This window comes from Pelmatolapia mariae, linkage group LG2 (genome assembly GCF_036321145.2).
Source record: "Pelmatolapia mariae isolate MD_Pm_ZW linkage group LG2, Pm_UMD_F_2, whole genome shotgun sequence".
NCBI classification, from domain to species: domain Eukaryota; kingdom Metazoa; phylum Chordata; class Actinopteri; order Cichliformes; family Cichlidae; genus Pelmatolapia; species Pelmatolapia mariae.
The window spans coordinates 2,213,617-2,230,435 of NC_086228.1; the positions used below are offsets into that span (position 1 = coordinate 2,213,617).

Genomic DNA, 16,819 nt, shown 5'->3' on the forward strand with positions numbered 1-16,819 from the left:
AAATTTAAGAATGACTGACAAACACTTGGTCTGAATACTAACAGGAAGTCTGCTTGAAAGCTGAAGTAAAAGTAACCCTGAAGAAATATTTTTACTGACTTGTCTGTTTTTTGTGAAGGAGCCGAGCATCAATCAAATTCAGTAAATTTATAGCAGGACAAAGGGAAATGACCTAAATGTGCTTTGAGGAGACTTAAGACTATTGTCTCAAAAGATTAAAGAGCGTGAGGATGGTTAGTAGTACGAATGAGAACATGAACAAACAGAAGAGAAGCAAACTAACAAGCTGTTCATTTGGTCCTGTTCAGACTGAGCCATGGACTCTGAATCTGGCAGTACGATGGAGGTGGCGGCACTCGGCCGGCCTTTCAGTCTTGGGATGCTGTATGACTGCCGCAAAGACTCACTGATCCCTGGTAAGAAATCATTATATATATTATACAGTATATATATATATATACATATATTTATATCAGTGGGAGACTGCGGCACCCACGGTGTGGGACGGAGAGATTTCGCAGGTCTTTCCTCCCCACTGCTGTCAGACTGCACAACAAAGACTCCAACTGATCAACACACACATTCACACATGTGCAATAATCTTTTCTGGTATCGTTGTATTTTTACTGAGTTGTATATAGCACTTGTATTCTATTTTTATCTTATTGCATATTTTATTCTATTTTATTCTACTGTATATAGTATTTTATTTTATTCTATTCTGTACAGTTGTGTACTGTATTTATTCTTATTTTATTTTATTCTAATTTTTGCTTCATAACTTTTGCACTGTCCACTTCCTGCTGTGACAAAACAAATTTCCCACATGTGGGACTAATAAAGGTTATCTTATCTTATCTTATCTTATCTATATCTATATAGATATATCTATATAGATATATCTATATAGATATATAGATATATATCTATATAGATATAGATATATATCTATGGTGGTGTCTAACCAACCGGACATAGTGGTGGTAGACAAACAGAAGAAGACGGCCGTAGTGATCGATGTAGCGGTTCCGAATGACAGCAACATCAGGAAGAAGGAACACGAGAAGCTGGAGATATACCAAGGGCTCAGAGAAGAGCTCGAGAGGATGTGGAGGGTGAAGGTGACGGTGGTCCCCGTGGTAATCGGAGCACTAGGTGCGGTGACTCCCAAGCTAGGCGAGTGGCTCCAGCAGATCCCGGGAACAACATCGGAGATCTCTGTCCAGAAGAGCGCAGTCCTGGGAACAGCTAAGATACTGCGCAGGACCCTCAAGCTCCCAGGCCTCTAGTAGAGGACCCGAGCTCGAAGGATAAACCGCCCGCAGGGGCGAGATGGGTGTTTTTAGAAACACCCATCTCGCCCCTGCGGGATATATATATATATATGTGTGTGTATATGTGTGTGTGTGTATATGTGTGTATGTGTGTGTGTGTGTATATATATGTGTGTGTGTGTGTATATGTGTGTGTGTGTATATGTGTGTGTGTGTATATGTGTGTGTGTGTGTGTGTGTGTGTGTGTGTGTGTGTGTGTGTGTGTGTGTATATGTGTGTGTGTGTATATGTGTGTGTGTGTATATATATATATGCCACTTTTTTTCCAGAACAGACCGCACGCTTGAAGTACGCGCACTACGTACGGTGCGTACTATAAGTGCGGAAGTGAGAGGCTTGTGAAATGGGACGGTCTAGCCTTCGTTGCGCTGTTCAGGTTGCCTAGCAACCATGATACTAACCACGAGAGACATTTCATACAGCAGTGTGTGACATAAATCAAGGAGAAACAATGTTTTGTTGGTCATTCATTTTTGTCATGACATCACTTTGATTAGTTGAGTAAAATCATCTCACTGTGGTTATGTAAATATAATATGGCCAATATTATATATATTGTCAGATTATTATGATATATTTATATATATTACAGGATATATTACAGCAGTGAGCTTGAACTCTGGGTCAAAGATTCAAGTTGCAGTTATTTATATTTCCTATCACCTTAAATCTTTACTCAAAGACAAGTATCTTTGACAGTGTATCTATAGATGTATTATATATGAGACAAATATTGTTCGTTTAATTTGTTGGCATTATTACATTTGGCTCAATGCTTACATATATGTGTAAAAAGGAAAATGTACGAGCTGTGATAACTGTTTCTGATAGAATGAAGAGTAGACTGATATATGAAATATTCCTTTATTAGGTGAGAAAATCAGACCATGTCATAACTGCTTTAAGTCATACAGAATAGATATCAGAGCCTTAAACAGGCTGACTTCTGCTAAATGGGTCAAACTGGGCAGAAAGTATACAAACACATAACATCCTTATAGAATATGATGTAACACTATAGATCAACTTACCTCTGAGTATATAAAGCATATAAACAATTACAGCAATATGATGCAACAAACACAGCAGTGCTACTAATCCAAAATACTCAAAGCTTCATAGAACTGAAACAAACATTTATTTTTAGCTCCATTCTGCTGCTGATACATACTTTAGGTTTCTGAACATTAAACTTGTTGCTGCCTTTCATAGTGTGTAACTTGAAGGCCCTGAGTACTTTCTCCCACACTGAAAACACTGGAATGATAACATTATTTGAACATTACCTAATAAGACTGATTCAGGACAGACAATTAGTTATTTTAAACTTTTCTAGCAGTCCTTCACAAACAGGGAACAGTCTGTCTATTCTCTCCATCTGTCAGCTGCTGCTGGCTCTTCCTCCTCCTCTTCCTCACACACTGCTGAGTTTGTCCTGGTGGATCATCAGGGGTGCAAAGCCTCACAGATGATGTGCAGCAGTGGGTCCCTCAGTCTGTCCTCACTCTGGACACTTGCAGTTGTCACACATGGAAATCAAATGTGTGATAAGCTGCAGGATTCAAACACAAGTGTAACTTATAAATACATGTTCATACTTTTATTCCACAATCAGAGAGAAAGAAACAGAGAGAGTGCAGGACAGACAGACAGGTGACAGTCTCAGGTGTATACACTGCTACAAAACAGCACAAGAGAAGGAGGATTTAGTGTTTGTGTTATTACGAGTGCTAAACAAGAAGAGTTCCCAGATGGTACAGTGGACACATGTGTGACTCCTGTGATTAAAGCATCTTTCTTTCAGCTTAACGAGTGAACCGTCAGCTCGTTCAAACACACGTTAAAGTCCGTTTGGCTCGACACCACCGAACAGAGGCAGCAATATAACATAGCGAACATTAACAGTGCAGTGAATCCTGCTTGTGCCGTGATATTCAGGACTGCAAACCGAGCAGCATCACTGACTTTCAGCTTGTTGTGTTTGTGGATATATGACTGACTTTAATTATCCATAAAATCATCACATTCTCTGTAAGATTAAGGTCGACTTTGTCATGATATGAGTGAACAGTTGTTGTTTAAGGTGCAGTTCATGTGGAAGCCACCGGAGGGTGGTGGGGAGATAATAAAAAGTGATGGCTAAAACCTAAGACGGTGTCATGTCTGCTCCCTGAAGTAACATGGTGTCAGAAGTGAACTGATAAGGCTATACAAGAGTGTCGCACACATGGAAGGGCTTAAGCCGCCGGCTGGACTTGATTTGCTGCAAGGGAACCTCTCGGAAAATTGGAGACGGTTTCGGCAACGGTTCAAGCTGTATCTCGCGGCTACAGGAGGTGCTAGCAAGCCACCCAAGGTACAGTCTTCACTATTTCTTCACGTTGCTGGAGAGGAAGCGGTTGAAGTGTACAATACCTTCACGTTTGCGGAAAATGGTGATGAGCATAAGCTGACGAAAATAATGGAGAAATTTGAGGAATACTGTAACCCAAAGAAGAACATAACCTATGAAAGGTACAAGTTTTTCACGTGTGTGCAAGGGGATATGCCAATTAGCCAGTACATCACGGAGCTAAAGCTAAGGGCCAAGTCATGTGAATTTGGACAACTGCAAGAATCCCTCACCAGAGATCGCGTAGTGTGTGGAATTACATCGGATGCAATGAGAGAAATGCTGTTAAGAGAAGATGACATTACTCTCGAAAAAGTAGTTCAGCTTTGCATTGCAGCTGAGACCACAAAAGCTCAAATCAAGCAAATGCATGAGGAGGATCACAATGCTCAAGTCTCTGCACATGAAAGTAAAGACGTAGATGCAGTGAGACATAAGCAGACATGCAAAAAAGACAGACAAAGTAAGATGAAACCGAACGACAAAGACCATGCAAGCACATTTAATTGCAAATGATGTGGAACTAAGCATCCATCACGCCAATGCCCTGCTTATGGCAAACAGTGCAAGAACTGCGGGAAAATGAATCACTTTGCCAGAATGTGTAGATCGAGAAAAGTGCACACTGTCGCCGATGAAGCCACGGATCAGCAGGCAAGTCTGTTCATTGGGACTGTAAATGCAAAAACACAGACACGAACAGATGAATGGACTGTAGAAATAAAAGTTGGCCACAAACCTGTGAAATTCAAACTTGATACTGGTGCACAAGCCAATGTGGTTCCATACAGTCTACTACGAAGAACAAGAAATAAGCAAATGCTTAGACCCACAAATGTCAGGTTGTCAACATACACCGGAGACAAAATAGCAGTTAAAGGAAAGTGCACATGGGCAGTGAAATACAAAAAGAAAAGTTTTGTTTTGGAGTTCATTGTCGTAAAATCAGAAACCAAGCCAATTCAAACATGTGAAGAAATGGGACTCATCAAGAGAGTGATGGCACTGAATAAAAGTGATGAAATGGACATCTTCAAAGAATTTGCTGATGTGTTTGAGGGCATAGGTTGCCTTGAGGGAGAACACACCATTCAAATTAATGATAGTGTGGCACCAAAAGTTCATCCACCAAGAAAAATCCCTGTCACTTTGAGAGAAAAACTCAAAGAAGAACTGGACAGAATGGAAAAAATGGAGGTGATTACAAAAATTGAAGAGCCTACCCAGTGGGTGAATCCAATCGTCATTGTGGAAACGGCTACTGGACGACTGAGAGTCTGGCTAGATCCACGTGATCTTTTTTTTTTTTTTTTTTTTTTTTTTGCTGTATTGAGATCCACGTGATCTCAATACAGCAGTCATGAGAGAGCACTACCAGTTGCCAACAGTTGAAGAGATAACGAGCCGACTGGCAAAGGCCAAATACTTCACTGTGCTGGACGCAAGCTCAGGATTTTGGCAACTTAAATTGGATGAAGCCAGCTCTCGTCTCTGTACATTCAATGCACCTTTTGGTCGTTACAGATTCCTTCGCCTGCCTTTTGGAATTAATTCAGCTCCAGAGGTATTCCACAGGACGGTGAGGCAGCTGTTTGAGGGGATTGATGGCGTCGAGACGTACATAGACGACCTTTTGATCTCGGGAGAGACTAAAGTACAGCATGACGACAGACTGAGGCAAGTGCTTGAGAGAGCAAGAGCAAAAAATTTCAAGCTGAACAAGGACAAATGCAAGGTAGGCCTGGAGGAAATTAAATACCTTGGCCACATCTTCTCGCCAGATGGTTTGAAACCAGATCAGAGCAAGATAGAGGCAGTAAAGAAAATGCCTACACCAGAGTGCAAAAAAGATGTGGAGCGATTTCTGAGTATGGTGACATACCTAGCAAAGTTCATTCCAAACATGTCGCAACACACAGAGCCATTACGTGGCCTTACCAGAGATGATGTTGCATGGCAGTGGGAAGGTGAGCATCAGCACGCGTTCAACAAATTGAAAACAATTCTTACTGAAGCTCCTGTGCTCAGATACTATGATGTACAGCTTCCAGTAACACTATCTGTCGATGCTTCTAAAAGTGGACTCGGTGCCGTCTTACTACAAGAGGGCAAGCCAGTTGCTTATGCATCACGCTCATTGACAGAGACTGAACAGCGTTATGCACAAATAGAAAAGGAGATGCTGGCGATTGTGTTTGGTGCAGAGCGTTTCCATCAGTATGTGTATGGAAGAGAAGTGAATGTGGAGTCAGATCACAAACCACTAGAAGTGATAATGAAAAAGCCGTTGAACAGTGCTCCAGCAAGAATACAGAGACTCCTAATGAGACTGCAAAAATATCAGGTACAAGTACAGTACAAGCCAGGAAGTGAAATGTACATCGCGGACACATTATCCAGAGCATATTTGCCAGTGACCAGCTCATCTGATAATGACATAGAAGACCAGGTGCACATGGTAATTTCCAACTTACCTGTGACAAGTGCAAAACTAGAGGAATTCAGAAAGGAAACAAGGAATGATGTGACACTGACTAAACTTACAGAGACAGTTCTGGATGGATGGCCAGAAGCAAGAAACCAAGCTGCAACAGAAATCCAAGCATATTGGAATTACAGGGAACAAATTTCAGTAGTGGATGGAGTTCTGTTCAAAGGAGAGCAGCTTATTGTTCCTGCAGCACTGAGAGCAGAAATGCTAAAGCGCATTCACGAGGGTCACTTGGGTATTGAAAGCTGCAGACGCAGAGCGAGAGAAGTACTCTTTTGGCCTGGAATGTCACAGAGTATCACAGAGATGGTGAACTGCTGTGATGTGTGCAGCACTCACCAGAAACGACAGAACAAAGAGCCACTACATCCACATAGTGTTCCAGAAAGACCCTGGCAGAAGATAGGTGTGGACCTATTTACCTCACTCATCTTAAGTCACAATTTGCCAGACACGGAATTCCTGAAACTGTGATTTCAGACAACGGACCACAGTTCAGCTCCCGTGAATTCCAAGACTTTGCAAAAGAGTGGGAGTTTTGTCACAACACTACAAGCCCCCACCATGCACAGTCAAATGGAATGGCAGAGAGAGGAGTACAAACGGTGAAACTCTTGTTAAAAAAAGGCAAAAGCCGAGGAGAATGACCCGTATCTGACATTAATGAATCTGAGGAGTACACCGTTGGAGGACATTGGAGCGTCACCAGCCCAGCTGCTAATGGGTCGACCCATAAGGACAAGACTTCCAACAACATCGCAAAGATTGCAACCCCAAATGGTCACTAAGACAGTGCAGCAGTTGTTAGAAACAAGACAACAGAAACAGAGAGAATACTTTAACCAAGGAACCAGAGCGCTTCAGCAACTGCAGGTTGGTGACACTGTCAGAATGTGGCAACAGGGTGTGTGGAATCCAGCCAAGGTGACAGGTTTATCTGAACATCCAAGATCTTATGTCGTTCAGATGCCTGATGGACAGACATATAGAAGGAACAGAAAGTTTCTAAGGCAGTCAAGGGACAATCAAAACGTGACACAGCAAAATGAGTGTGATAAAACACAGGGACAAAGCGAGATGGACATGCAAAGTAAAAATGTCACTCCAGAGTTTCCAAGTTCCCCACCCAAAACTGCGAGTGGACGGATTGTTTCCAAGCCCAGAAGGCTTATTGAGGAATAAAATGAACATTATGTTTTCAGTACATGCTTTGACTTTAAAAAAAAAAAAAAACATGAGAAGAAAAATTATGTTCACTAGAGAGAAATGTGAGTATGCCAAGAAGCATTTTTTTTTCTTTTTCTCCCTTTCTTTTTTTCCACTGGTCATGGGCCTTGAGTGGTGTTGTGAGTTCCTTTGTTGTTTGCCCCTGTTGCTGAAAAAGGGGGATGTCATGATATGAGTGAACAGTTGTTGTTTAAGGTGCAGTTCATGTGGAAGCCACCGGAGGGTGGTGGGGAGATAATAAAAAGTGATGGCTAAAACCTAAGACGGTGTCATGTCTGCTCCCTGAAGTAATATCGTAACAGACTTTATATATATATATAGAAGTAAAGGCTTTAAAACCAAATTAACGCTGAAAGTACAAACATCACTAATGTCACATAACTTTGCTGACATGTGGCCAACAGTAATGTTTTAATGTTCTTCATTATTAAACATTCGCACATAAATAAGTGACATCATATTCAGTACTTACTTTTGACAGTTCACTCTTCGGCCGCTCCCGTCTGCCGTATTTTGCGGCAAAATTATCCACACCCACCGCCGCGCTATGAATTGTGGGATATATGGGACCACGAAGCGTGCACCGGACCACGCTTGATATTTGGGGAAATCGACGGCGCATTTAGAGTATGCATTTGAAGTACACTTCGAATTGGGACAGTTGTCGACGTAATCGCACTCAAAATGCGTACTTCAAGCGTGCGGTCTCTGAATTGGGACACAGCCCTTCAAAACACGTTGAGGAGGTAATTTAACAATTTAAATCAGCTGTGTTGGATCAAGGACACATCTAAAACCTGCAGGACACCGGTCCTCGAGGCCTGGAGTTCGACACCTGTGCTCTAGAGAGTATCAAGCCTCAAATTAGAAAACATCTAAGTCCTTTCTCATCCTCAATAAAAGCTACTGCTCGGAATCTTGGGTTAATTTTTGAGCAATCTCTGTCTTTTGATGCTCATGTCAAGCCTATGACCTGCTCTTCAGAATCAGAATCAGGATCAGAATACTTTATTGATCCCTAGGGGAAATTATTTAAAAAGAATACGTAAGAAAACAGAGCTAAACTAAGAGAAAAAGCAGGAGCGACTGTAACAGGCTGCACGCTGGTTGGCGCATGCGCACTTACTTACTTACTTGCTTTTTTCATTTAAGAAATGTTGCCAAACTTAGGACTATTGTCTCAAAAGGTGAACTGGAAATGTTTGTCCATGCCTTCATCTCCTTCCAATTAAATTATTGTAACACACTCTTTTCCTGTATGTCAATGACTTCTTTAAATCACCTTTAAGTGGTCCGAAATGCAGCAGCAAGGCTTTTAACCCACAGTCATAAATTCTCCCATATCACTCCCTTGTTAAAGTCCTTGCACTGGCTTCAGGTTGGGTACAGACATCAGTTTAAAATCCTCACTCTTACTTATGTCTTTACGAGGACAGACCCCCAATTATATCATTGAGCTTCTTCACCCTTACCCTCAAAAACATATCGTTAGACCCATGGATAGTGGTCTTCTGACTATTCCATGTAACAATTTGAAAACAAAGGGGGATCGTGGTTTCCAAACCCTAGCTTCAATTTCGTGGAACAGTTTACCTCCCCTCTACACACCATCGACTCTGTGGCTTCTTTTAAAAAACAGCTGAAAACACATTTATTTGGACAGGCATTTGGGTAATGTTCATGTGTAATATGTTGTTTTGTCTGATATCTTTTTATACTGTTTAAAAAATACATGTTTATTATTACTACTGCTGCACTTTATGTATAGACTAATAAGAAAAACAACAACCTATTTTGCTGTATATAGTAAGCATCTGTACACAGTATAGTATTTTGGATTGTTTTCTTCTTGTTTATTTTTTTCTATTTTCATTTCTCTAGTGTGGGATTAAATAAAGTCTATCTCTGTGTCTTTACAGCAATAACTCTGTGGGACCGTAAGGATCTCAGGGAAGATATAGCAGAAAGACCACAGACCTCTAATGATTTTGAAATTGTTGCATCTGAATCAGTCGAGGACAAATCTTCAGCTCTAAATGTTGATGCTTCACTGAAGGCAAGTTTCCTGAGTGGACTGGTTCAGGTTGATGGATCTGCCAAATATCTGAATGACAGTAAATCTTCCAGAAATCAGGCCAGAGTAACACTGAAGTACAAGGCAACCACAAATATCCAGCAGCTGTCCATGAATCATCTTGGAAGAGGAAATGTGAAGCATCCATATGTTTTTGATCAAGGCTTAGCAACACATGTAGTCACAGCTATTCTTTATGGAGCACAAGCTTTCTTTGTGTTTGACCGTGAGGTTTCTGAACAGGAAGATCATCAAGATGTTCAGGGTAACTTGAAGGTGACCATCAAGAAAATTCCCTTACTTTCTATAGAGGGTGAAGGTTCAATTAAAATGGATGACAAGGCAAATGTTGATAAATTCTCCTGCAAATTTTATGGAGACTTTTGTCTTCCTAAACCACCAACAACCTTTCAAGATGCAGTAGAAGTTTACCAAAGCCTGCCAGGATTACTGGGAGACAAAGGAGACAAAGCTGTACCAGTGAAGGTCTGGCTGCTGCCACTGACAGCTTTAGATTCTTCTGCTGCTAAACTCGTCCGTGAGATCAGTACAGGATTAGTTCAAGAAGCACAGAGAGCCCTGGAGGACTTCAGTGAGCTGGAAATGAGGAACAATGATGTACTGGGAACCAGCACTGCACAGCAGTTCCCACAGATTGGTAAAACAATTAAAACTTTTAAAGAAATGTGCTCTGAGTTCAAGCTGGAATTCCAACAAACTTTGGCCAAGAAACTTCCATCAATCCGAGGAGGAGGAGAAGAGGAAGCTGAGCTTGCAGAGATCCTGAAGAAGAGACATTCTTCACCTTTCAACAGCAAAAACCTGAACGAGTGGATGGACTGTAAAGAGAGAGAAGTCTACACTTTAATGTCTTTTACCAGCAGGATGAAAAACACCAAAATCATCTCGTCTCAAAATGATCTGTACAAGGAAAGTCTCAGGGCAGAGCATGTTGTGTGTTTTGTTTTCACCTCTCTGGGAAAGGATGAACCGTACCTCTCAGCTTTATCAAAATACTTAAAAGGAGAAACCAACCCAGACCTTCAAGATCCTCACACTCATGATGTAGAGAAGGAACAATGGTACGCCTCAAAAGAAGTAACAGCTGAAATGAGGAGAAAAGCAAAACTCTTCAGTGATTTTGCAGAGGCCAACAAGGAGAACAAGAACATGAAGTTCCTGACAGTGGGTTTAACTAATGAGACACAGGAAGGTTCCAGCATCTACCTTTATGAAGGTGGATTTCCTGTCAGTGAGAACTTTGAGCCTCCTTCAAAGCCTGAAACTGTGACAGCAGCTGACAGAAACCACAACAGTGTGACACTGAAGATTTCTCCACCCAGATTTGGAGCAGAGAACATCACCACCTACTCTGTTGAGTACTGTGTCAGTGGAGAGGATGGATGGCAGCAGAAGACAGAAGCAAAGGCTGAAGAAGTCACAGTGAGAGATCTGAAGCCAAACACAGAGTATGTGTTCAGATGCAGAGCAGTGACCTCAGCAGGTGTCGGGCCGGATAATCAAGTTTCTATTAAAACAACAGAAAGCTTGACACTGACAAAGGAGGTCCTCAGAGAAAGAAAGCAGCTCGAGGTTTCAGTTGAGAAAATGCAGGAGCAGGTGAAACTTGGGTTACGCAAGCTTGAGGGGATAAAAGAGACGAGTGAGAAACTTAAAGAACATGAAGCAGAGATGAAGAAAAATGAGATCTTTGAGTTTGAAGTTACTGTCAAAAAGCCTTTTCAGCAGGACATCTCTGGCACTGGAAACTACAGCACCAACTGCCAGCAGTGTCATGTCACCTGTCACTATCCCTGTCCCATACCAAAGGATGCAGATAAAATACGCTGTAAGGCAATGGGATTAGATGGATACTGTACTCAGTGTCCAGGCAAATGTTACTGGAATGCACACGTTAATCAGAAGTACAGATGGGAGTATAAAGACGTTAAAGAGAAAAGAACAATGAAAGAGCTGATAGAAAAGTATGATAGAGCCAGAGGAGAGAAGATTACTGTTCAGCAAGTGTATGACAAACTGAAAGCTGAATATGAAAGTTTGCAGGCTGAGGTGATGAAACTAATGGAGAGATCTTCCAAGTGTCTGAACAGACTTAAAGAGATAGCACGGAAGCCAAACCCTCTGTCCACTGCAGAGTACATCGACATGCTTATTGAAGAAGAGAAATCTGAGGGCAAACCAGGCTGGAAGAGTCGAGTTGAGTCTCTGATGGAGATGAAAGAAAAAGCAGAGACAAAATAGAGAAAGGAGAGAAACTCCTTCACTGAACATTCATGTGATCACAAGGAAGAACAAAGAAAAGGTCGAGACCAGTTTGAACTGAGACGATAAAGATCTGAACTCAGTCGATGAAGACAAACGACGCATGTACAAAACTTCATATTTACTGTGTGCTGCCTGATAAGATCGCATTTTAAAACTGATTTATCTTTAACATAGAAGTGTAATTATATTTTATTGGACATTAAAATGTTCAACTTTTAACTTTTTCTTTTCAGCTTCTTTTATATTCTTTACGTTTAATCTAATATTAAGTTTATTTTCTCAGTGACTTTTATGCTTTTATTTAAAAAGTTTCATTTTACTTTTTGTTTCCTTTCCTGTAATTTTTCTGGATTTTTCTGTAATTCAGTTGCTTGTTGTTTGGTCAGTAGCCCAGCAGAGGGTGCTCCCTTCCAGCAGATTCCTATTCCGATCTAACAATGTGCTCCAGCCTCTTCTTATTCTTCAAGCTAAGAGACCCAAACACGTCTTTATTGTAGCTTCTAATGTGAACTCTGATGACCAGGATGGAAACAGATTATAACAGCTGTTTCTGGGCTTCACTGAATTTTGCTTGTGTGCTTTAAAAAACTCCTCAGCTGTAGATCTTAAGATAATCAAATCATTTTTAATTACATTTAGGAGCCTTGTAACCTAAAATGGTACAAATACATTCTATCCTCCATCAGCCAGTCCTGTCATTAAGTCGTGTTTGATTAAACAGAGACATAAATCCCTTTGTTGTCGTGTCAGGAGCTGCACGCTGTGGTGACCTGTTGTAACAGGAAGCAGCTGGGAGTCACTTTATTAACATCAGAATTCAGCGAGCTGATTGGTCCATATTCTCTCATTTGTTAGGTTGTCCTGATGTTTTTAAAGTAATATAATTTGAGCTCTGATTCATTAATAATTATTCGAACGTGCTGGATTAGCTTTAAGATCATGGTCACATGATCATGAGTTTGTGAGTGTAATGTTCTCATTAACATAAAAAGCTGAACTGCAGGAGGATTTTGGTGAACAGGCCTCTCAGTCAGTCAGCATCACTGATCTGCTTCAGTCTGACTGCTGAGCTGGAAAAAAGCCGAACCTGAAGTTTTTTATTCTTCATCTTAAACATGTCAGTTCATCAGATACTGCCTGCATACTTCTACACTGTCTGCTGTTTGAAAACAGATTTCACTGCATTTAATACCAACTTGAAGTTAAATGTGACTGAACAACATCAGAGGTAGAAGAAGCACAGATAGCTGTGGTCTGAAGACAGATGAACACAGCGTGTGAGAAATATCAGTGTTATCGTTACAGTCACATCCATAACTTACTGAACAAAGACACAAGGTCTATAGTTTTGTCTCTGTAAACTATCACAGTGGATTTTAAATAAATAAAAATAAAAGAATCAGAATCAAGTTCAGATTTTCAGCTTTAATTCAGGTTTGACAAAAATCTTCCAGTAACTGTTTAAGAATTACAGACATTTCTATACACAGTCTCTCATTTTCAGAGACTCTAAACTGACTAACAAGTAGTTTGATACTAAAACATTGTTGATGCTCAGGCTTGTGTGGAGCTTTCTGTGTGTTTGACTGTGAGGTGTCTGAAGAGAAACATATGAAGACATTCAGGAGTTTAAGATGATCGTCCAGAAAAATCCAGAATGTGTCGCTGAGGATTCAATGAAAATGGAGGATGGGACAAAACCAATGTTGATAAATTCTCCTGCAGATTTTATGGAAACTTTTGTCTTCAGAAAACTCCACCAGTCTTTTAAGATGCTGTATAAGTCTACCAAAGCCTGCAGGAGTTACTGGGAGACAAAGCTGTACCAGTGAAGGTCTGGCTGCTGCCGCTGACATGTTGAAACTCTTCTGCTGCTAAACTCGTCCCTCAGATCAGGATAGGATCAGTTCAAGAAGCACAGAGAGTCCTGGAGGACTTCAGAACGAGTGGATGGACTGTAAAGAGACAGAAACCTGCACATTAATGACAACATCAACACAACAAAGCCTCTGCTCACTGCTGGTGACAAATGACAAAACATGTTTGAGAAGCATCAAACATTTTTTAAATAGTTGAATTTGATCTCTGTGCTGCATTATGACTTCATCATGCACAAGATCAGCTCGTCTGTCCAAGTAGATGAAGGTCAGACGGTGACCTGTGATCCCTGCATGATTCTCACCTTCAGCTCATCTACCTGCTGTGATGTCATAGAAATGTAGTCAGTGATGAAATGTTGAGATGAAGCTGCAGTTTGTGGCCTGAGCCGACATCACGATGGGACGGTGTGGTTCAGAGCCGGCCTGAGTAAATAATAGATCATAAACACATCACAGCTCAGATATACTAACAATAAACTTCTGCTTTATTACTCTGAATCTTTTTATTGTCATTATGTCAAAACCACAACAAATGAATAAATAAATAAATATATGTGTGTTTGTGCTTGAGTCGTTATTGTTGCAGTTTGGATGTTGCCTGTTGCCTCAGCAACACAAATCTTTGTTGGTGGGATGTGAGAATCTTAAAATAACAGCAGCATTTAAAAACCTTTAATTACAGCCTCATAATGAGAACAGCTGAGAATCAAACACAGTTTATAATATATTTCATAAAATTTGACTCTACTTCCTGTTTCTGTGACTTTCACTGAAAAAAGTAACAGCCTCATTTAGCACAAACTGGTTGTTTATGAAGGTTTCCACTTTTATAAATCAGATTAACTCACTTTCTGAAGTATTTTATAAATCAGATTAACTCACTTTCTGAAGTATTTTATAAATCAGAGCTTTCGTCTTTACCGAAGGTTTTCTCTGTGTCTGAAGTTTGTTTTTATAATATTTGACACTTCTGAAAATGAACCATAGAGGAAAAAATTATTTCTTCCTTGCTGAATCTGTACTTTTGCTCACTTATAAAGAAATGAATAGTCTCTAATATTTATGACAGTTTTAACCTAAAATCCAGGAAAAACACATTATTGTCTTTAAGTGAAATAAGCATTTGATCCTCTAACATCCAACCAGAGTTACTACAGACTGAGGCGCACAGATTATAATCAATAATCAGTCAGTTACAGATTCTCCTTATAATGACTTCCACAGTCGCTAGAGGCCGGGGATGGCGCCTGCCTATTTGCCTGACGCGCTGTCAACTTTACGCAATGATGCGAGAGGTGGAATTGCTTGCTTGTTTATTAAAGTGCTTTGAGAGTTTACAGAGTAATGTGATCGGCTCCTGATTCACTCTTAAACATCACAGCGGTCAACAAAAACTACGGCTACCCAGCCCTCCTCTCTGTCAAAATCAAACCAGTGAAAGACGGACTGACAACGTCCTCTTAATGTCACCGCTAGCACCCACGTGACTCCAGTTACACATCACCATAGCAACCAAACAAATGAAAACCCAGTGATCATCAAAATTCAATACATTTAATTATGGCTCCTACACTCCTGATCACTACTTGTTATGTGTATAAGTGTCATACTCAGCATTTCTCTTCGTCCAATCACGGCGGGTTTAGTTGATGTCAAAGAGCTCGATTTTGGTTTAATCTGTCCACGGCACTTTCTCCAAGCCTTCTCTGAATCACTCACATGTTCACTGGCAAACTGAAGACGGCCTGAACATGTGCCTGCTTCAGCGGGGGGACTTTGTGGGTGCTGAAGAATCCATCACAGCGTGGTGCGTTATCAATGGTGTTCTTGGTGACTGTGGTCCCAACTGGCTTCAGATCATTAACAAGATCCACCACCTTTCTCATGATCATCATCGTCACCCCATGAGGCAAGTATGGAGCTCCAGACCGACTGTGACTGATGGTCATTTCTTCCATTTCTGAATAATCACAAAAACAGTTGTCATCTTCTCACCGAGGTTCCTGCTGATCATCTAGTAGAACGTTCCAGACTTGTGCAGCTCTACAGTCTTATCTGATGTCTGAAAGTTGAATTTTAAACATTTTACATTTCAGTATGTTTTTTTCTCTTGTGCTCAAATGTCTTCTTCTTCTTATTATTATTATTATTATTATTATTATTATAGTTACTAATTACTTCTTCAAAAAAGTAACTGAGTTACAAGATTCTAAAAGTAATTAATTAAAAGTAACTATTGCGTTACTTTAAAAAAATGTTTAACCCTCGGGGGTCCAGGGCATAATTGTCCGTTTTTGACTACTTTTGATGTTTCCTCATTTCACCTTTAAAAACTATTTACTTTGCCTTGTTTGGTATCATCCTTTTCAGCACAACCTCACGTGTCTGAATTTACAGTTATGTTTTCATTTTGACTGTATTAACACAATTGATCTAAAATCAGACAAAAAACATATAATACGAGTAGAAAAAAGTTATTTCTCACTGTAACAGCAACAAACATGTTTACTGAATCATATTTCATAACTTTAAATGCAAATATAAATTGTTAATTTTAAAATCCTATACATAAGATTTGCAAACAAAGTTATTTGCAGCCATTTACCTTTTACCCTTTTTTAACCATTTATGCCGCACCAAAAATAATTTCTGTCCACTATAAAGGAGAAGATCACAGCCTGATACCTGCAGGTCTGACAGCAGCAGGTGTATCACTCCTGTTTCTACCTGGAGACAGCAGTCGCCTCATTGTTCTGACACACAACACAGAACTATCTACAACACTACACACTAACTACACAAGACAACACATGAACTACACACTCCAAACACGCTAAACGTCACAAATCTCTCACATCTCAAAACTCGCTCTCTCTCCCTTTTTGCTGTCTCTCTCTCTGTCACCCCTAAAACTTCCCCCTCTTCCCAAACAACCAAATGTCATTTTTGATTGGTTGACATGGAGCATTTTTCTGCCAACATGAAAGGGCTGTTTTTTGTTTTGTTTTTTGTACACTCTTAAAAATGCTGAGTTATTTTCATAACTCAACTTCTGGGTAAAAGCTGCAGGTTCTTGGGTTGGTGATGTGTCGGGTTCTTCAATTCACTCCACAGCTTGACTCATTCTGTTGGGT

At 40.4% G+C, this 16,819-nt stretch overlaps 1 protein-coding gene across 1 annotated transcript; it reads left to right on the top strand.

Moving 5' to 3' along the window:
- The first annotated feature begins 316 nt into the window (after window positions 1–316).
- On the top strand, window positions 317–11,781 carry LOC134638065 (cytolytic toxin-alpha-like). The gene is made up of 2 exons (XM_063488686.1): window positions 317–416; window positions 9,365–11,781. Exons 1-2 carry the CDS (start codon window positions 317–319, stop codon window positions 11,779–11,781), a joined length of 2,517 nt encoding a protein of 838 aa, XP_063344756.1.
- Window positions 11,782–16,819: the final 5,038 nt, after the last annotated feature.